This window comes from Mycteria americana, chromosome 20 (assembly GCF_035582795.1).
Source record: "Mycteria americana isolate JAX WOST 10 ecotype Jacksonville Zoo and Gardens chromosome 20, USCA_MyAme_1.0, whole genome shotgun sequence".
Classification (NCBI taxonomy): Eukaryota; Metazoa; Chordata; class Aves; order Ciconiiformes; family Ciconiidae; genus Mycteria; species Mycteria americana.
In genome coordinates, this window is record NC_134384.1 from 4,329,854 (window position 1) to 4,350,515 (window position 20,662).

At 43.2% G+C, this 20,662-nt stretch overlaps 1 protein-coding gene and 1 pseudogene across 1 annotated transcript; both read left to right on the forward strand.

The window, feature by feature from the left end:
- Nucleotides 1–1,843: 1,843 nt before the first annotated feature.
- LOC142419091 (triggering receptor expressed on myeloid cells 2-like) lies at nucleotides 1,844–7,223 on the forward strand. The gene is made up of 4 exons (XM_075521708.1): nucleotides 1,844–1,957; nucleotides 4,543–4,887; nucleotides 5,251–5,305; nucleotides 5,733–7,223. The coding sequence occupies exons 1-4, from the start codon at nucleotides 1,915–1,917 to the stop codon at nucleotides 5,947–5,949; spliced, it is 660 nt and encodes a 219-aa protein (XP_075377823.1). The 5' UTR covers nucleotides 1,844–1,914; the 3' UTR covers nucleotides 5,950–7,223.
- Nucleotides 7,224–8,159: 936 nt separating this feature from the next.
- Nucleotides 8,160–15,969, forward strand: LOC142419076 (uncharacterized; annotated as a pseudogene).
- Nucleotides 15,970–20,662: the final 4,693 nt, after the last annotated feature.

Genomic DNA, 20,662 nt, shown 5'->3' on the forward strand with positions numbered 1-20,662 from the left:
TGGCAATTTCCAAGAGCTGCCACAGGAACACTAGACTGGCTGGTGGGACCTCATCAAACCCTGCTATCCTGAATAATCACACCATAAACTATCAAACATGTTTTTCCAGTGCACTTGGTCTCTCTCTCACCTTCATTGTTATGAGGCATCTTTGCATCTCTTCAGGAATCACTATCCAGCTAGTCTCAGATGTAGCTCTGTTCTTTTGCAGCACTGTGCTGTACTTTAAACAGCTCTCCCAGACTATTCACCAGTGCAGCTGGTTCTTTGTAAGTTCTTTGGAAGACCAATACAAACCAGCATGCAATACAATTCCAGCACTTTTTATTTTTTTGGCTACACCACAGAAAGCAAGCTTTTGTGGCTTCTTCTAAAGCCACAGGAGACCAGAAACGCACATGCAGTTTCATGGGAGAGCTTACCGGGGCCTTGGAAAGTGATACCATTACTTCCCTCTCTCTGCTGGAAATACTCCAGAAGACACATTTGCTGCCTTTATTTAGCAGTCATGTGGTGAGCAATATGAAATGAGTTTGCTGGGGCTCAGCACAATTTCTCCAAAAGACCAGAAACCTTTATTTGGCTGCACCAAGCTCTGCAGACAGGTGGCAAATTAAAGGGGCCTGAACCACCCGCTATTCACAAACCAGTCACATCCAATAGGCTTCTGTTGCTATGGCTGCTGCAGGGAAGCTGATCTATTTTTTGAGATTTTCAGAGTTGACATGTTTAACTTGAAAGGGCAGAAAGAAAAAGAAAATGGTTCTGGAAATGGTTCATTCAGCCCAAGATTCCCCTAACTATTTGCTTTACATGCAGTCAGTTACACTGGGTCAAACAGTGGAAGAGTAATAGTAGAAAACAATTGAGTTCAAGAGAGACATTTTCAGGGAGACAGTTGCTTCTGATCAAAGAGAATCCAGATTTGTGCTCACTGGAGCAAGAATGAACAAAAACTGCAATCAGTTAGCCTCACAGAGAATTCCTGGATGCTGTAAGGTACCCTTTTCTTAAACATCAAAGGAAAGAAAAAGAAGGCACATTTATGAATGGATAGACCTGCAGGTTTATCTGCCTGTTAAGAAGCACATAAGCACACAAGTCAAGAAGCCAGGGTCTATTCGTACTTGCAGGGAAGATCTCCAATAAATTAAAAAAAGAAAAAAACAGCAACCCATCCACAACCTACCAGCTTGCTAACACTATAGGAGGCTCCCTAACTGCAGTTCTGAACTACTGCATCAGTATGGCACTGATGGGCTCTGAATCAATGCCCCCCATCCCTTGATCTTATGTCCTTTCTGCTAGGTACAAAATAAAGATGTCTGTTTTGCTCATCTAAAGCACCTCACAGCTTCACCTAGCACAGTGTTCTTGTCTTCCTGTCCTCAGTTATATGTTAAGTAGGAATGCTTCATGCACAGGCTCTTCTAAACCTCCTTTCCCTTGAAGATAAACCCCAAGATTATGTCCTTGCCCTCCCTTCACCCTCATGATGCTGACTGAGCTACCTGCAGAGTCTTGATGACAGCCACCCTTTCCTTTTTGGCTTTCCAGAAATTCACCCCATGCAAAGCTTGCGTGTAAAGCCTGCTCTGGTGGACAGGCACCATTGCTGAGCTGAGAGGGACTCCCAGTACCATGGTTTCAGGCCATCACATGATGCTCTCTTTCAGGCTGTCTAGACTAAATTGTGGCTGTGAGTGGGCAATGCTGATGCCTGAATTTTCAGCCCATGAGAGAAATGCCTGTCCCTGGTGAATTGCTCAACATGCAGGATGAAAAAGATGCCAAGTTCCTGTGCTCATTCCTTCCGGCAGAGTAAGGAGGGGGGAAAAGCAAGCTGCTCTTGGGCAAGAGCCCTTTTCACTTTTCTCCAGACTCCTCTCTTGTCCCCTTCTCTGCTCAACTGACATGGAGAAGCTCATGCACCTCATCTTCTTGGTCTTCTCGTCAGGTAAGGAAGCGTACGTGGCCTTGGGTTTCAGTTAACAGATAGGGTAAAGGATTGGTGCAAAACTTAGTCTCTACCTGCACCTCGTATGAGATTACTGATAATGCTATGGGAAAAGACTGCACAGGTCTTGAAACACAGTAGCTTTTTCCAGATGCAAAGGCATCTTCATTGTAACATGCAGTTCTTTGGAAGACCAATACAAACACTTACTATGGATAAAGAGTCTTACTGCCTATCTGTACACTGCAAGGTCCAATGCAATGCAAGCATGGGGAACCTGGAGCACTGCAGTGTGTTCTGCACTCTACTCTTCCTTCCCCATTATATTGCAGAGATGTCAGACTCCTTCCTCAGAGTTTGTTCTTTTCCCTTAATTTAACAAAGGGCCAGCGGTGATCCAAGTGCTCAGCTTTTCTCACAGAGATCCTTTTGAGTCAGAACAGGAAACACTGTTGACAGAAGTCTTGTGTGCCTTCTCAGAGTGAAATGTGGAATTGCAAAATCCTATTTGTTTGCATTTGTAGGGACTCAAATGTCAATTGCAGCAGCTAGGGTTCAAGAGGAGGAAAGTAAAACTTAATGAAGGGGACATCTCCAAAATCTTTTCAGCTTGGAAAGCGATGTTCATCTGAAATGAGAAACAAGGCACAGGACCCAGCTGGCACTCCCAGCTGAGAGCCTTCTCTCTCCAGTCACACTGTGGAGATCCGATACTTGCAGCAGTGCACAGAAAGGCAACAGAGTCAGGCTTTGGGAGCACAGAAACCTGTCTCAAAAATCTGAATGAGTTTGGAAAAAAGTCCATTATAGTTTTTTCAGTAGCACACAAGGGAGGAGGAACACAAATAGTAAATGATCTGTCAGCAGAATTGGCTGAAAAGATAATGACACAAAGTTTTCCACAGGGGCATCAGCAAATCTTTAAATGCCACAATTCCTATCGAGAGTTTTTTCTATGCTGTTTCTATTTAAAACAAAACCAAAACCCTGGGGCCATCCCAGGAACTGAAGGGGCAGAACTGTGGGTGAGGAGGGGTCCACAAGAGAAATAGGAGAGGGAGTTAAAATGTTTAGAGGGATTGTGCAGGACTGGCCTGGACATGCAGTGAGGTAAGCCTGGACTGGAACAACTGAGTGGAGCAATATATCAGAATAAAGACTTGTACGTGTTGGATACTTGGAGAGCACAGATCTCTTTTTATGCCTTCTTGTAGTCAAGCCTGAAAGACCATTAGTTTTTTTAGTTTACAATTCACTCAGAATGGTTGAAATTATTTTAAGAAGTGCTATTAAAAGGCTCAGCCAGCACAAAGTCTTCACAACAGCCTATTTTTTAATTTACTTCAGTTTTATCATTATTTATGCTTTCACAGAAGGCACTAGCCTCTGAATTTTCACTAGAAATACAGATTTCCACAAATACCACACTGCACTTCTCTCTGGAATTATTAATAGTTCAGACTGTCCCTTCTGCCTTTGCCTACCATAAAGAGGAATGGAAATTAGAAATAAGGAACTAAGGCAAAAAAAGGCAAGCAGCCGAAGACCAGTTGTCAACATGAGTAAAATTAGTAGAATATTAAAAGATAGGGTGAAAAAGATTGCTAAACCCCTGGATTTAGAAATTAGGAGTAGGATTAAGAAGTAACCTCCTAATCAGCTAGCTGGACACTGGTTTGTAGGTGTCACTTTGATTCTAGCATTTTCCAGGGCTGTGTTGCTTCTCTCTGGCTGTATAAAGAGCCTTAAAATGGGGATAAACTTCACGGGCATTTACTGTGAAGGACCTTTTCCGCAGCAGAGCGTATTCCAGAGCCAAATCTGCATCTATGAACATATGTGGAAGGGCCAAGCTCAAGGCCAAAACCTGAAGGAAGCTGCAGCTGTATGCAAGTAAGCAGGTTGGACGTTGCAAAGCAGGGCTGTTATAGCAAGACTAGTCTAATGAGAGTTACACAGAAACAATGTGTCATTATGGGGTCAAGCTATGTTTTTATGAGCTGCCTTGTTAAAAGAGCTTTTAAAAATCAAGAAAGCTTGCCTGATGCCAACTCAATCTACCTGCGTGCCCAGCTTCATGCTCCTCAGGACCAGAGGAAAATGCAAGTTTATATTTAATCCCCTAATCATGCTGACAAACTGCTTCCCCTTACCGGGCAGGAGCGCAATGATTACAGAAAGTGTAATGTGGTTGAGCTCCAGACTGCAATCCAGAGCAGTTAGCACAGGGCCAGAAGGGAAGGCAAGGACCAAAATTTCCTGAGCTTCAGAAAATCTGCAAATATTAATGAAGCTGATACTTCCTCCTTCCCTCAGTCCCCCGCACAAGAATAGCTGCCTGGCAAGAGCCAAATACCCCAGCAGTCAGAGGGATCACTACAGACATAATTCAAGAAAGTCTGAACCAAGACTCTGAATCTGAGCACACTGTATCTTTCATGGGGGAAGCAGACAGGTGACAGCCCTACAGTTGACAGCAGCCGTCACCAGAGTCGCAAAAGAGGAAAATTATGTCTAGCATAAACATAGTGGTAAGGGATAGATATGAAAGAGACTTGGCTTACTACTTCCTCCTTCTCTCCTAGCATCCTGTGCTGCAGAGAATGTCACTGTGGTGTACGGAATGGAGGGGGGCACCATTTCTGTCAACTGCACCTACAACCCCTGGCAGCAGCGGTGGAGAGAAAAGAGCTGGTGCAAGCAGATCGACGAGACCAAGTGCCAACATGTGGTGAGCGCCCGACGCTTCTGGCTGCCATTCCTAAAGAACAGGAATGGCACCACCTCCATCAGTGACAATGTCCGTGAAGGGGTCCTGACAGTGACCATGAAGCAACTCAAGAAGCAGGATGCTGGGTTGTACCAGTGCAAAACTGACTTCCTGGGGGAAACAAACAGCTTAAGGAAGGTGCAAGTGGAAGTGCGGACAGGTACGTCCTGGGGCTCTGAGTTTCATGAACTCCTGAGTTCCTACTTAAATTTCATGTGTGTCTGCAGATGCCAAGGCCTCCCTTTAGTAAACGTCTACTTTTGTCTTACTTTAAGGAGGTACTGTGTTTCATTGCCTCTTTTTAGTTCCTGATTCACAGCAACATGACCTCACTGTTACAGGACATGTAACACATGTCATCATCCCCTTATTGCCACCCACATTAATCTCCTAGCACACAGCCCAGTGCCCAGTCTCACCTTGGTTATCTATGCCTAGCTGGGGCACTGGTGTTGGTGACACCAATGAATATCACCCACAAACATCTGCATGCAGACTTAAACTGTTCTGTTTCTATCATCAGCTGTCCTGGAGACCCAAGTGCCAGAGGAGCCTAGTGCTGTGCAGAGCATCTCCAGGTAAGCCATAAAACTCATGCTGTGACCTCTAGTCTTCCTAGGACTAAGGCAGATTAGCATCAGCAACCCCATTTGAAGCCGAGAGGAATACCACCATAGGCATATTCTCTACCTCCTCCTAATCCGTGACAATTCTCAGAGCTGCTGTGTGGTTTCTAAACAGCAGCTTTATCCTAATCCAGAAAATGCAGTGCTTCAGTGCCAAGCAAAACAACTCCTGCAGATGATAATTTATCCGTATGTGAGATCTTGCAGTTAAAACCTATCATAGTTGTTCTAACCTCCCAGGCTCTGTTGTGCACAGGCAGGGACTGCCTGTTGCAGGAGATGTTACCACCTTCACATTGTATACTACAAGAGTTTCTTTAAAGGTTGAACCATCCCCTTCATGGCTAAGCTTTATTGTTGTATTTATGGTTCCCCATAGCACCCCTCCTGAAGCTGATTTCACTGTCTTCTATATCATTGCTGGATTCCTGGTTACTAAGTTCATGGTGGCTGTGCTGATCTTTATCATTGGCAACAGTAGGAAGAACAGAGAAACAGAGCAGAAGAACCCAAACTTGAATGAGCAGCAGGTCCTCCCTTTCGCTGGTGACCTTGCACATGATGGGATCAGCCCCTCCTGGGAAAGCACTGCTTAGAGCTAAACCAAAGGGAATCCACAGGGAAATGAACATCAAGCGTTTGCAGGCAAAGCTTTGCCACCTGCCGTAAGAAAAGGATCACCTACTAAACATAGGTATCGATGAACCTATCACCCTAGAGAGGGAATGTCACCATCTAGCACCTCTTCTCGTTGGTGCTGACCAACTTTTTCCAACACAACTGAACTGAAAAGATGCGGCCAGTAACACCTGAACCTAATGGAAGAGGATGGGATCGAGGGCTAGGGGGAAAGGAGGAATATAAAGTCTTTCTGTCAAGAGATCCAGCACAGACTTATCTATGTGCAGAGATGCTTCCCCAGGCATGGTAAAGGTGAGAGAGCTCTGCTCAGTTTTCCCCCAGCTCATTGCTAGGCCAGAAAAAACTTTGCTGCTCTATACAGCTACTGGCAAAGGCTTTGTTATAAATAAAACTACAGATATACCAGTGAACATACATAGAAGTTCAGGTAACGCATCTCAATCACGATGTGTTGAGCAACTCACAAACACATCCACATAATGTAAAAATGGGAAGACGTGGTTCTGTCTCAAATCTCCAAGAAACTTCTCCTGATTCATTGAAGATCAGTGTTAAAGAACTAACAGCTTTTTCCAAGGTGTCGTATATGTCTCTACAAAATGTTCGAGCGCTTCCCCCAAAAGCATGAAATATAACCAGAACTAGATGGTTTGTACTGAAAGCTAATATTATTATTTGTCTAGAAATCAGCTTTTTAACTGAGATTCCACTCTCTAAAGACTGAGGCTTTTGACACGCTTTTGGCAACCCAATGCTCTGCTATCATCTCCAGTCACTGCCAGTAGCTGCACCACACCACCAGGCAGACTTATTCCAGATATTCACCCCCAGTATCATTCCACCAGGGTCTGAACTGAGACCCATCAACTTCATGTAATCTCAGAGCAGTCCCAGGTGAGAGATTCTGTCTTTCCAAGGTAATGAAGACTAGCTCCCAAAGATTCCCTTGGACAGTGTGGATCCGTGGTGCCTATGGTCCCTATGGAAAGGTATAAGGAACTGCAGAGCATAACAGAAAGGGATGTGAAGACTACATGCAGCTCCGAGCCTGCTTCCTCGTTTCTCAAATGATTTTGTGAACAAAGAATTAACTGTCTCTCTGTATTTCTCCCTGTATTTTTTCTACCCTCTCAAGGGGATGTTACCAACATGTGATCATTGTTCATCACTCCCCAAAGTGAAGTTGCATTTAGCTCTCCCAGGAAGACCCCAAACCCAAGGGCAGTCACACTTCTTTTCCCTGCACTGCTTGCAAAGCTAAATAAAATCAAACTGATTGTCTAACTTGGTGTGGATTCATGATAAAGGGCTGCAGTACACCAGATCACAATACATCGCCCAGAGAAGAGGTAACACTTAGAACATGCTGGTGTGTTTATAATGTACAGAAATGCTCTGAGCCAGCTGGGCAGGTTGGCACATCCAGCCAGCTCCACGTAGCACAATGCAGAAACAGCAGCTCAGATCCCAAAACCAGATCGGGCTATGCATGGTGGTACTCTGTCTAAACTAATTTCCTCTATTTCCAGAGGGTAAATGCCCATACACAGTGGCACACCACTGCAGCTCTACTAACACAAACCTAGCTTCAGTATTCCCAGATGGTACTGCAGTGCCCAGCTAGACGTGCTATAAAACAAGGGAACTGTAGCTCTAACCAGGAGATCTGGGTCCTAGTTCCAGCTCCAACTTGTTGAGAGACCTCAGGCAGGGCCATCCACTGCTTCTGTGATGCCAGGGGGCACAGTGTTGGTTCTCCATCACTGTACAAGGGCTTTGGGAACGAGGGATATAAAACTTGCATGTAAGTGCAAAGCAGCAGTAAGGAGAAACACATCCAACTGAAAACTGCTCTGTAATATATCAAGGTAGCACTAGAGACCGAAAATGCCTATTTCTTTTCCAGCCACACAGCCTGATTGCCAAATATGGCTATCTAGACAACAATATATTTAAAGCGAAAAAGCAGCCAGTAAAAACATTATGCAGCCTTCCCACCCAAGAAGTAATATTAAGATTGTGGTTAAAAGATATTCTCAGCAATTCCAAACTAGCATCATCACTCTAGGCAGCAGACGACTGCAAGTGATAGAGCAAGTTAGCTTCCCCTGCAACAGAGAATTTCTCTGTGATAAAGAAGCTCTGGGATACACGTTTTTCTTCTATGCCCTAAAACACCTTCTACTTCAGGATGGGGGGTTTTCCAGCCCTCCTGCTCTTGCTGGCACTACCAGGTAAGGCTCAGAGACTCTTCATTTCTCCTAGGATCAGGTTGCTCTCTGTGCTGTTGCATGCATTGCAGTCTGTAATTTGCTTGAGCACTTTTTATTCAGGCCATCTATAGCCAGGCACAGAATGAGATTCCCAGAAGTCAATGAGGGAGGAAATGTTCAGCCTGAAATTTGCTTATTTTAATTATACAGACCTTTGGGTTCTCATTTTTGTTTATAGTAGTTCTGTATTTTGTCCAGAAACTGAACTTCATGGTGGAACATTTGGCAATCTTTGCCCTTCTGAGACCTTTCTCTCCCTCTATTGCAAAATTCTCAGTCTGAAATCACCTAGCATATGGGGAGGAAAATGTGTGTTTGTTGCTCTCTCCCGATACGTCATGGATCAGGTATTGTGAGCAGTGTCAGAGACAGGCTAGCTGCTGTTTGCTTTCTTACTGCAAATAAATACTGAGTCCACAGAGAGGAACAATAGGAATAACAATGGAAAAGGGGTAGTGGCACTAGGGCTAAGCATAGATGTTTATTTAGGCAAACCTGCGGAGTAAAATTACTCTTCTCAGAGGCCCAGCATGAGAGTCCCAGTGGTATAACATAAGAAAAACCGGCATACTAAGCTGTGACTAGTTGTAGCATTATTTTCTTCTTTCTTTGGAAGGATCATGCATGGCAGGAGAGGACACGCAAGTGTTTCTGCATACAGAAGGAGAGTCCTTCAGAGCTCATATGATGTGCACAAGAATTTACATGAGAAGAAATTTTGGTGCAAGGAGCTGTCAGAAAAATATTGTCTAGACTTAGCCTTGAGTTCCCCTTTAAAAGAAAGGATTAACCTTAACCATGCACTGCATCGTTCAGTTGGCCTGATAGACTTAGGACATGGCTGGTTTTCTGTGATCATGACAGCACTTCGAAGAGAGAATTCTGGCACATATCAGTGTGGGGTGATCTGAAGAATATTCTGCTGCAAAGAATACAGATGATGGTTTCACTTGAGGGTGAGCTATGAGGTCAACAGTGCACCGGGTGGGAGACAGCCAAAATAAATCAAGAATGATATGTCATTTCCATTTTTGTTTCACAGCAAAACATGGTGTATCTAGACACAGAGATCCCACTAGAGGTTATCAAGGACAGGGTAAAATCCTATTATATAGCTCAATATAGAACCACAATATGTACCTATATGTATCTAAAGGCAGAAGTGGCCAGGAAATTATTTTTGCCATATGAAATAAAAAATTTTCAAAGGAAAAAAAAAAGAAAATAACCAATATTTTATAGATTACCATAAAAAACCATGAATACAATTTTGTAGGATTGTATTAATCAAAAATAAATGGTTTGGGGACAGAAATATTTCAAGTAAGTTGATGAACACTAAAAAACAATACTTGCTTTTGCACAAAATTTTCCATTCTGTTAAAAGTGTTTTACAGTCACAGAAACCTTTCACACAGAAAAGCTTTGATAACTCACGTGGAAGACTCGTGAGATGGAGCAAAACCATCTTAAACTTGAACACATGTATGAGGCACAAGAAATATGCTGAGGTGGCTCCATGTCCCAGCACCTGGGGAATTTGACAGCAGTAACAGCCCTGGAACCTGATACAGCCCATGTTCAGAAAGGGCAGCAGTGATCCAAATTTCCTATTTGCCACCCCAACCTCATCTCCAGTGACCACCGTCCTTAGACTGGGGCTGGTTATTTCCTTGTCTTCTGCAACTTCTCTTCGTGCTGATGTTAGCTCTGCTCCTTTGTTGGGTGAGATGTACACTGCCATGGTGCTAATGAATCACCACTCTATTTTCTTTAGAACCCGTAAGGCTATTTGCAAAAAAAAAGGAACTCCCTGTCCCTCCATTGCTCCTATTCTGTGATAGCCAAATCAGGAAACGGCAACATTTTATTTGGTGCAAAATGGTGTCCCAAATTAGATGTCAACCTATTATCAGAGGTAACCCTGATCAAAGTATTGTTAAAGTAGGAAGGACTGAAATGATGAATGACTTCTCATGGAAAATGATTAGAGTGTGGCTGAAAAAGCTCCGACTTAATGACTCAGGGGAATATCATCTCGAGAGCCATTTCCACAGGAGAAACAAACTACTGAATAGGATCATGCTGGAAGTTTTGGGTGAGTTAATCAAAGAATTAATGATCTTCTAAAAGTCAGCAATTTCTTACCACTTGACAAGAAAGATTACAGGTCAATGTTAAACAGCTCTCCAAGAGCTCTCTTCTGAGCCTGGAAATTTCCTGAGACACAGATAATTCCTGAATTTCTTTTTTTTAAACAGATTTTTGATACATACTAACGGTATAAACAAATTGCAGCCAACTGGTGGGGGGAGTCTGGCTTGGCTTCATTGACTAATGAAATTTTACATTTACATCAGCAGATGAAACAGACTCCAAGCAATCTGAATCTTTGCCTGAAATTCTACCTGAGTTCATCTCTTTGCCACAGCTCATTAGTAAACCTCTGTATTTGTTTTAACACTTTACTTCCTTCTCTGCTTTTAGCCAGCACAGGAGGTAGAAAAATAGAAGATACTTAGTGGAAGCTATTCTTTGATTTGCCTGATGTGACTGAAAAATGTGTATGGGAATCACATGATGCATCTTTTTTCTAAGACGCTTCCTTTCTAACAGCATTCAAGTGCCCAAATAAGCAATTCAGTTTTCATATTGTTCTCTAAAACAGTCTGAATTTTCATGGCTGACCTATACCTTCTACAAAACTTGTCTCCTGCAGAAGCTGTCCTTTCCCTTTGATCAGTCACAGGAACCAAACTTGTAAGGAAAGCAGAAACCAAATCTCATTTGTCCCTCTGCACATGATATAATCATTGAAAAGTAGGTTTTCCAAGGTATCATGCAATCAAGTATCAAATATTTTGCAAGAATGAAAGAACAGCAGAGGATCACAACCCAAAGGGAATAAACCTGGAATGACACTATGTCTGTTCTTGTCCTACCAGCTACTTACTACTAGCTCTCTGGCTGGGCCTACACTTGATGTTTTAATCTAGATACACTGATAACAGATACTATGCAACAACCCAAACAAAACTCCCAGCTCTTACCTGAAGAACTGTTTGATCCCATTCCTGTGATTCAGCTGCATTAACTAACCTTCTTTTACTGGTAAACAGCACAGGATGAATTTTCTTGTGCAACTTCACAATTTCATAGCTAACAAGCAAGCAGTAACTCTGGACCATTCTACAAACCTGCAAAGCAGGATTTTTTAGCATGAGAAAAAGTCACCAGGAATGGATTGATGTGGGAAAATCACCTGCTCTTGGTTTTTTTTCAAAGGGAAAATTGGAATCAGCATGCAGATTTAGACACTATTTCATTTCCCACTAAGAAGGTGGATGTTGCCAACCCCACATATGACAGCAATAAGGATCAGAGGTAAAAAACAAAGTCTCCCAGCCTCTAAGTATAGCATTCTGGATGCACTGCAGGACTTGAGGAGTGGTGTGACAAACAACTAAACCATGTGCATGCACACACATACACACACAAACAGGCTTCCCCTTCTCCCCTGTAGAATCATAGAATCATTAAGGTTGGAAAAGACCTCTAGGATCATCTAGTCCAACCGTCAACCCAAGACCTCCATGCCTACTAAACCATGTCCTGAAGTGCCACATCTACACGTTTTTTGAACTCCTCCAGGGATGGTGACTCCACCACCTCTCCGGGCAGCCTGTTCCAATGCTTGACCACCCTTTCAGTAAAGAAATTTTTCCTAATATCCAATCTAAACCTCCCCTGGTGCAACTTGAGGCCATTTCCTCTTGTCCTATCACTTGTTACCTGGGAGAAGAGACCGACCCCCACCTCACTACAACCTCCTTTGAGGCAGTTGTAGAGAGCGATGAGGTCTCCCCTCAGCCTCTGCTTCTCCAGACTAAACAACCCCAGTTCCCTCAGCCGCTCCTCATAAGACTTGTGCTCCAGACCCTTCCCCAGCTCCGTTGCCCTTCTCTGGACACGCTCCAGCAACTCAATGTCCTTCTCGTACTGAAGGGCCCAAAACTGAATACAGTATTTGAGGTGTGGCCTTACCAGTGCCAAGTACAGGGGACGATCACTGCCCTAGTCCTGCTGGCCACACTATTCCTGATACAAGCCAGGATGCTGTTGGCTTTCTTGGCCACCTGGGCACACTGCTGGCTGACGTTCAGCCGGCTGTCAACCAACACCCCCAGGTCCTTTTCCGGTGGGCAGCTTTCCCGCCACTCTCCCCCAAGCCTGTAGCGTTGCATGGGGCTGTTGTGACTGAATTGCAGGACCCGACACTTGGCCTTGTTAAACCTCATACAATTGACCTCGGCCCATTGATCCAGCCTGTCCAGATCCCTCTGCAGAGCCTTCCTGCCCTCCAGCAGATCAACACTCCTGCCCAATTTGGTGTCATCTGCAAACTTACTGAGGGCGCACTCAATCCCCTCACCCAGATCATTGATAAAGATATTAAACAAGACTGGCCCCAAAACTGAGCCCTGGGGAACACCACTGGTGACCGGCTGCCAACTGGATTTAACTCCGTTCACCACAACTCTCTGGGATCAGCCATCCAGACAGTTTTTTACCCAGTGAAGAGTACACCCATGTAAGCCATGAGCCGCCAGCTTCTCCAGGAGAATGCTGTGGGAGACACTGTCAAAGGCTTTACTAAAGTCCAGGTAGATAACACCTACAGCCTTTCCCTCATCCACTAGTGGGTCACCTGGTCGTAGAAGGAAATCAGGTTGGTCAAGCAGGACCTGCCTTTCATGAACCCATGCTGGCCAGGCCTGATCCCCTGGTTGGCCTGCACATGCCTGTTAAGTGCACTAAAGATGAACCACTCCATAATTTTTCCCCGTACTGAGGTCAGGCTGACAGGCCTGTAGTTCCCCAGATCCTCCTTCCAGCCCTTCTTGTAGATGGGCATCACACTGGCAAGCCTCCAGTCGTCTGGGACCTCCCCTGTTAACCAGGACTGCTGATAAAGGCTTGGCAAGCTCCTCCGCCAGCTCCCTCAGTACTCTCGGGTGGATCCCATCCAGCTCCATAGACTTGTGAGTGTCCAGGTGGCGTAGAAGGTCATTAACTGCTTCCTCCTCGATTATGGGGGGTTTATTCTGCTCTCCGTCCCTATCTTCCTGCTCAGGGGGCTGAATATCCTGGGGATAACTGGTCTTATTATTAAAGACTGAGGCAAAGAAGGCATTAAGTACCTCAGCCTTTTCCTCATCCTTGGTGGCAATGTTCCCCCTGGCATCCAATAAAGGAGGGAGATTCTCCTTGACTCTCTTTTTGTTGTTAATGTATTTGTAAAAACATTTTTTATTATCTCTTACAACAGTGGCTAGCTTGAGTTCTAGCTGGGCTTTTGCCTTTCTTATCTTCTCTCTGCTTGACTTGACGAGATCCCTGTACTCTTCTTGAGTTGCCTGCCCGTTCTTCCAAAAGTGGTAAACTCTCCTTTTTTTCCTGAGTTCCAGCAAAAGCTCCCTGTTCAGCCAGGCCAGTCGTCTTCCCCTCCAGTTCGTCTTACGGCACATGGGGACAGTGTGCTCCTGCACCTTTAAGACTTCCTTCTTAAAGAATGCTCAGCCTTCCTGGACCCCTTTGCCCTTCAGGACTGTCTCCCAAGGGACTCTCTCAACCAGTGTCCTGAACAGGCCAAAGTCTGCCCTCTGGAAGTCCATGGTAGTGGTTTTGCTCGCCCCCCTCCTTACTTATAGAGTCTGGTCCAACCTCCCCAAGTCCCATGAAAAGCTGTAGACGGTTCCTATCAGTTTCAGGAGCACTAGGTGAGGCTTCTACTGAAGATGCTCAGTTTGACTGTGTTCTTACTTTCTACCTGGTTAAAAAAGGGATATCTAACTATATGGGGCCATGCAATGCTACAGTGACTCTAGCTTTTGTACAAGCAGACCAGCCTAAGATCAATCCCAGCTAAACAACATAGCATGTCAGATGAGAGTTATTACCAGGTCTGATCAAAGGTGACCCTATTAATGATCCTGATCAAAGACAGACCATGAGAAGGGCTACTGCATCCTGATGAGAGATGCCTTTGAACTCTGGTAGCACTGCAAATGACTGCAGGAAGAGAATTCAAGCTCCTGAGTATTCCCCAGGCTTGCCAAGTGCCAAAGAAAATACAGCTGGGATGGATCCTCTGTGGCTGTAGATCAGTACTGACCTCATGGAACCGTGCTTGTTTAGAGACAGCAGGGGTAATATTTGCATGCTGAATTTTTATCCTGGAATCATAACCCATTTTCAAACACACAAAATCCCCTCCCAAATTAACCTAGTCACCTCTGGTGCTGTAAATAGTAATGGAGATATCATGCTTTTCCCTGCAGGACTCTCTATGCTCTCATGGTGCTGAGTCCCTTCTTGCCTACAACTGCTCTGATTGCTACTGTTATACTCCTCGTCACCACTTACATCAGAAGGAAAAGGGCAGGTAAAGCTCCCTAATCCTCTTGTCTACTTTTCCTGCCCCTACAGCTTGTCATCTCAGCACCCTGAATGTAAGGAAGGTCTGTTCATAGCAATCATTGTCCAGGGAGGCAATGAGCCTGAGCTGAGAGTGAAATGCAAGATGCAAGTTAAATCACAGGGAAGTGACAGTGGGGGTAGTGATTTCTAAAATGAAAAGGTAAAGGTGTGGTTTTACATTCAAAGGAGATTCTGTCCTTCATGGCAGGAAAAGGGATGGACTTTGGCAGACATCCTTCTTTCAGCCAAGCAGCACTGCCAGCAAGACATAATCAGAAATCCCACATTCCTGGTGCTTTGTTTGATCTCTGTCATGCAGAGACACTGGCTCTGTGTTCACCACTCATGGGGGTTATAAGGCATGCAGTACCATGCATCCTACAGTGGATGTGTAGCATCCACTCAAGCTAGCAGACTAAAGCTAGCTGTCTGTATTTCTTGATTGTCTGACATCTTGTTACAAAGCAGACACAACCTAACTCAGTTATTTGAGTAAGTCATAGCCCTTCTGCTTATTTTAGTTTATAGTACTCAGAAAAATAAATGTAATAACAACTATATAATTTTGATAATTAACTGGCCTTGAATCTTCAGTAACATCACCAAAGGTTCTCATCAAAGGAAAACTCTGCTAGTTGCAATTGCTCTAAATATTTAGTGTGTTAACTGTTGCTCCACCTTTCTACCTAGTCCCTTAAATCTGAGGAAGTAGAGTTTTGTGTAAGAGAAGTTTTCTAAACTTCTCTGAGCACACATTCCCTTCTCCCATGCATCCCCTCCCCTCTTCCCCAGTTTCATGATACAAGGAGAAAACATTTGTGATTGTAGATGAACTAAGACCAGTATTCAGAAGCAAAAAATGCTGAATTTCTTTTTAACTTCTCATTCTTCATGGTTTCTGAGAAGGACAGAAGAAATAAAGCAAGTAGAATGCCAGATGGGGAACTGAATGTTAGCACAATATATGCTGTCATAAGGCACCAACCTCAGACGAAGCCTGAAGATGTTACATATGTCAACATAGAGCTTTCACCAGAAGTTTTCTTCCACGCTCAAGAACCACCAGGCAATTCAGTTTCCTCAGGGTCTGTGGAATATGCTACTGTTATCTTCAGAGCCACAACTCCACATTCTGGAACTGAAAAAAGAAAAACAGGTCCACCTAAACAAAGCAGCACAAAGCCTTGGGCTTATAGCAGAATTTTGCTGAACCGCACTTAGAAACAATCCATTTCTCCATCCAGTTGCTGAAGCTGGATACATATGGGTGCGGGTCAGAAAGCAACTGAAAGGATGAGGCTCAAGGGTGCACAAACTTTCCCTGAAAAAATAACTGCCCTTTTCTAATAGTACAGCATCACAATTCAGCTATTGGTAAGCAAATCTAGTGGAAGGCTATGGTATATTTGCTTTTTCCAAATTGCTCTATTTTTAAATGACAGGCAATTACAAACGCAAATACAGGAAACTGGTTCTCTCTGGTAGCAACTGATACAGTGCCACAGTCAACAAAGGGCTGTGAGATTTGGAAACACGATACTTCCTTTAGAATTTCAACTTCAACAGCTCACTTAAATACTCATATATAAAATGTTAATTATTGCCCATTCTGATAACATCCAGGTCAGCAAAGTGGTAAAGAATCTGCTTTATTTTAAACATACGAGTTGTTTCACGGACTTCAGAGAGAGAAGTAATGCACTTGACATGTTTTAGTAAACAAGGGTCTTGCTGAAAAATATTTGCCTACGTTACAATACAAAATGTCTTCAGCTTGAACATGTGGGTGCAGAATTTACACCCAAAGATATTTATTAATTTATTTTTACACAGAAATAACTTTGTATTTCCTTGCCTTTGGTGCTTATTGTTTATTAATGCCACACCCAAGCTATAGTATAAATCTAGCTTGACTTTATTATAAATTACACACATTTTGATCAAACTACTGAATCATGTTATCGTGGTGATATGTGCAAACAACCATTAGGGATTATGGATAAATCCCAAAATTAATCTGAGATTTTCATCTTAATTCTGTGAGTTGGGCCCGAGGATGTTGAATATGATACAAAAATGGCTTTAATTTTTTGGTATTAAGATTGCAAGAAGACTCCAACTTAGGTACTGGGTGGCATGGGAGGAAAGGAATGCGAAAAGGCAGAGAAGACGTCCATGAATCATATAAACTCCACTCTGCCTGTGAGTGCTTGTACAATTCTGGAAGGGCAGGGGACGGGGAGAGAGAGAGAGGGGAGAGAGGAAGGCAATTCTGTTGACTGGTCTGATGTGGCTACATGATAGCAGGTTTTTTGCCATTATATCTGAGATTATTTTGTCCCTCTATTGCAAATTCTCTGAAAATAAAGCTAGAAAAAAACATAATAATAGCTAAAGAAATAAATTTCTGGCTTCCTAAACAGGCTTGCAAGATTGCATTCTTCACTTCCTGTGCCAACTTCCCATTTTCTGTTCTTGCATATTGTTATTTCCTTTTTTTCTTTTTTTTTTTCAGTCTTCACTGCATTGACCAACTCTGGAAAGAATTAATGACTGACACCTTTGTGCTTTGGGTCATTTTTGAGATGTTAACAGTGTTAGTGTGGGAACCATACCATTAAGGTCTGAAATGATATACAATAGGAAAGACAAATGGTTAACATAATAGGCTTCAATATACAAATTCCACTCCTTATTTAGCCTGTTTGACTCTTTGAAAGCACCTAAAACTTTGTATGCCTACATTCCTCATCTGGGTGCAATGGCATATACAGTGAAAGTTCTGGGGGCCTCAGATCCTGAATAACAGAAGTTAAATAGAGAGGCTTACTGGTATACACCTCTTTCTGCCTACAAAGCGGAAGATGATCTACTACCGTATGACAAATCTGAGGGTGTTTCTAGGGACAGGTTATCTCTATGGACGGCATCAGTCCTGTCACAAAATTTAAATATGTAACTGCCTGATTTAAAGTAAAGACACAACAAATATTCTCAAATCTTTCTAAATTTGTAACATCTTACAGGTATTTTCCTTCTGTGCAAATGATGGAGATTTGCAAGTAACCTGAACCGCCTACAACGAAGGAAGAATTATCGTAAGACCCAGTTTAGATTGGCATGTTTGGTAGTTAAGTTTGGAAAGCATCAGCAGCCCATCCAATCTACTTCTGTTATGATTAGCTGTGGAACCACATTCAGGAATGGTCTAACTTATGTACGAGCAGCCTCTGGACATCTGGGACATTACAAACCTGACCATGTCTTCAGATAAGCCTGACAGAGACAGCTAGCTAGTGACCTAGTTCTATATTGGCTGTTGAATAGTGGTGTAGATGTGTATCTGGCTAATGTCTCACGTGTCCTCCCAGCTTATCTTTCATTTGACAGTAGCAGGAAATAAAGTTGTGGCATTTGAGAGACTGGGTGTACCAGACCGACAGAGCACAGCTGACAGGATGTAAGAGGACAGGAGTTTTTTCTAAGACTGAGGCTATTAGTCAATACATTCCGTTCCAGTGCCTCCAGACATCTCCTCTGTCCTTCTACAGGACATCTAGTTAAAACTCACTCCAAATCTAAACATTCTCTGCAGCCTATGCTGAAATAGTTATTTCTTTCTTCTTTGTCTCACTTCAAAAGCAGTAAACACTAAGAGGACCATTTTCATCTCCAATAAGGAGTAAATGAATACCCATTTGACTAATGGCTAGGCACCTTCATCTGTTACTTCCTGTTCACTGCAAAGAGCTCTTGCCCTAAGTGTTCTGGAAGAACATAACAATCGTATAATAAATTATAAATTATACTCTAGAGATTCTGCTACAGTCATCATAGTATTATGCCATCTAAGTGCTTTCCTGTAGCAGTTTTGCAAATTGGGGAAAATTTGCCATATGCATATGGCATGGAGATTTGATCAAAAGGCAGAGAGGAAAAGGATGATGTTTTATTAGCCACTATGTGAACCATACAGTTCTGCTCCATGTCTTGAAAGCCCCACAGAAAGCAAAATGGTAAAGTAAACTGAATTTTGGATATACTGCGTGAGTGCAAAACTACAGAGACCAAGGAGTCTCCTGCTAGACAAAACGAAGCTGGCTCGTTCATACCTTTCCTCTTCCTCTCGAAGTAACTGAAACGTGAAAACATTTTTGGAACAAATTATTGTCTCTAGCTCCTCCAAGTACAAAGTATCAGTGAAGTGTCATTGCATGAAGAACCTAAAGAAAGAGAAAACCCAGCACTTACCAACCCTATTCACTTCACATTAGTAGTACAAAATCTTATTCATTCCATTCACTTCAGAATACCCGTTCAATTGTTCTCAACTTCCTGCCTTACTTCTCCCCCATGCCCAGCAATTGCAAAATATTGATTACCAGAAAGGAAAACTCAGCAATAAAGGACAAGATCCTGGCAACCGTGACTAGCCCAAGATTAGCAGATAGAGGAACTTCTCTCCAAAGTGAGGGATTGCTTTAAATTAGTCTGCTCCTGTTCTTGTTAGGGAACTGAAAAGAATTTCAAATTAAGAATAAAGCAAAAAGCTGTAAAAATCAATATCCGAGTGGCTTTGTAATCAGATAACCTATTGTGTGCTGAGGGCATTCCCTCCAGGCCTACAATGCCTGCTTACTCCATTGGGCCACTGCCCTTCATGCTCTTCTGCATTCACGAATCTTCAGCTGTGAGGTCCTTGAGGATTTATTCTGCTCTATTTGCCAACAATCACACTTCCAGCATTTCTGCATTTCATCATGATTGCAGAGCTGCCAGCAATGCAGTGACAGAAAACCAGGCCAGCTTTCTTCAGGACCCACTCTGACTGCCAGCCTGTGGGGGCTTCGCAGCACATAACAGTGTCTGAGTTAGGAGGCCAGGTCCTGTACATTCAGCAGAGGGAAAAAGGCATTTTCAGAAGGTATTTCCAAACAGAAGGACTTAACTGGATGCTCTGAACTGCCTGCTGAAGGAACTTCTGTCTCACTTATGGGGACACCATATTCCCTAATTTAGACAGTTAACATAGGTGGTATGGTTATGCCCCATTATAACTGGCATTAGAAGTACGCACCAATTTTCTGTTGGAGCTCTGGGACCACTTCAGTGTAGCTAAATACAAACTCATCCAGTTTTTCCAAGCTGTTTTATGAGTAGCGTAAAGATGTCACTCACAGTTGGTTCACTTGGAAAACATCATTAAGGCATCCACTGCAGGAGAAAGAAACACAATAGTGTTTAGTGTAAAACTTGGCCTTTTTTGTTCTGTTTGTTGTCAGCTAGTGATATTCACGTGTGCTTTGAACCTCTGGTAGCAGAGATGCTTTTGCACCAGTGAGGGCAAAACCAGGTCCCCAGAACCTGGGGTAGCGACTACTGTTCTTTCAAGAATATAGCGTATAGCTACAAACACCTGTGAAGTTCAGTGTATCCCTTCCAAAAGAGTGCCTGTCCCAAGAACACAGGAAAAAAAATTAGGCAGATGTTTTGCTTTTTTATATGGCTGCTTTTAACACAAAGAGCTTTGCGAACCGTAAACATACACAGGAACCGTTTCAACAATACTGTAACATACAACTAGATGACACCACACAAAGATTACCTAACAGTGTGGGACCTCAGCCTTGATAAAAGTATTTATGTTATCGTAGTGAATGTTTAAGTTACAATACTGCTGAGAGATCCTGAGCAGCACGCGTGGAAGAAACAGCATGCCTGAGAGGGATTAGCAGGCAGACATGGAAACTGACTCTCTCTTAAACCTTTCAAAGCCTGCCCAATCCTCTTAAGAGGAAAACTTCCTTTTGTGCCAAAACACAAGGAATAAGCTCTTTCTAAGGGTGTCCATACAGTCATATTTGGCCAAAAAAGATAATGACATGATACTTGGGAATTTGGGGACAAGAAGAAA

Bases quoted from the DNA above. Each gene is read 5' to 3' on its own strand.
- LOC142419091 (XM_075521708.1), top strand. From the start codon at position 1,915: ATGGAGAAGCTCATGCACCTCATCTTCTTGGTCTTCTCGTCAG. The intron at 4,888-5,250 runs GTACGTCCTGGG...TTCTATCATCAG, and splicing joins GCAAGTGGAAGTGCGGACAG to CTGTCCTGGAGACCCAAGTG. The intron at 5,306-5,732 runs GTAAGCCATAAA...GGTTCCCCATAG, and splicing joins GCTGTGCAGAGCATCTCCAG to CACCCCTCCTGAAGCTGATT.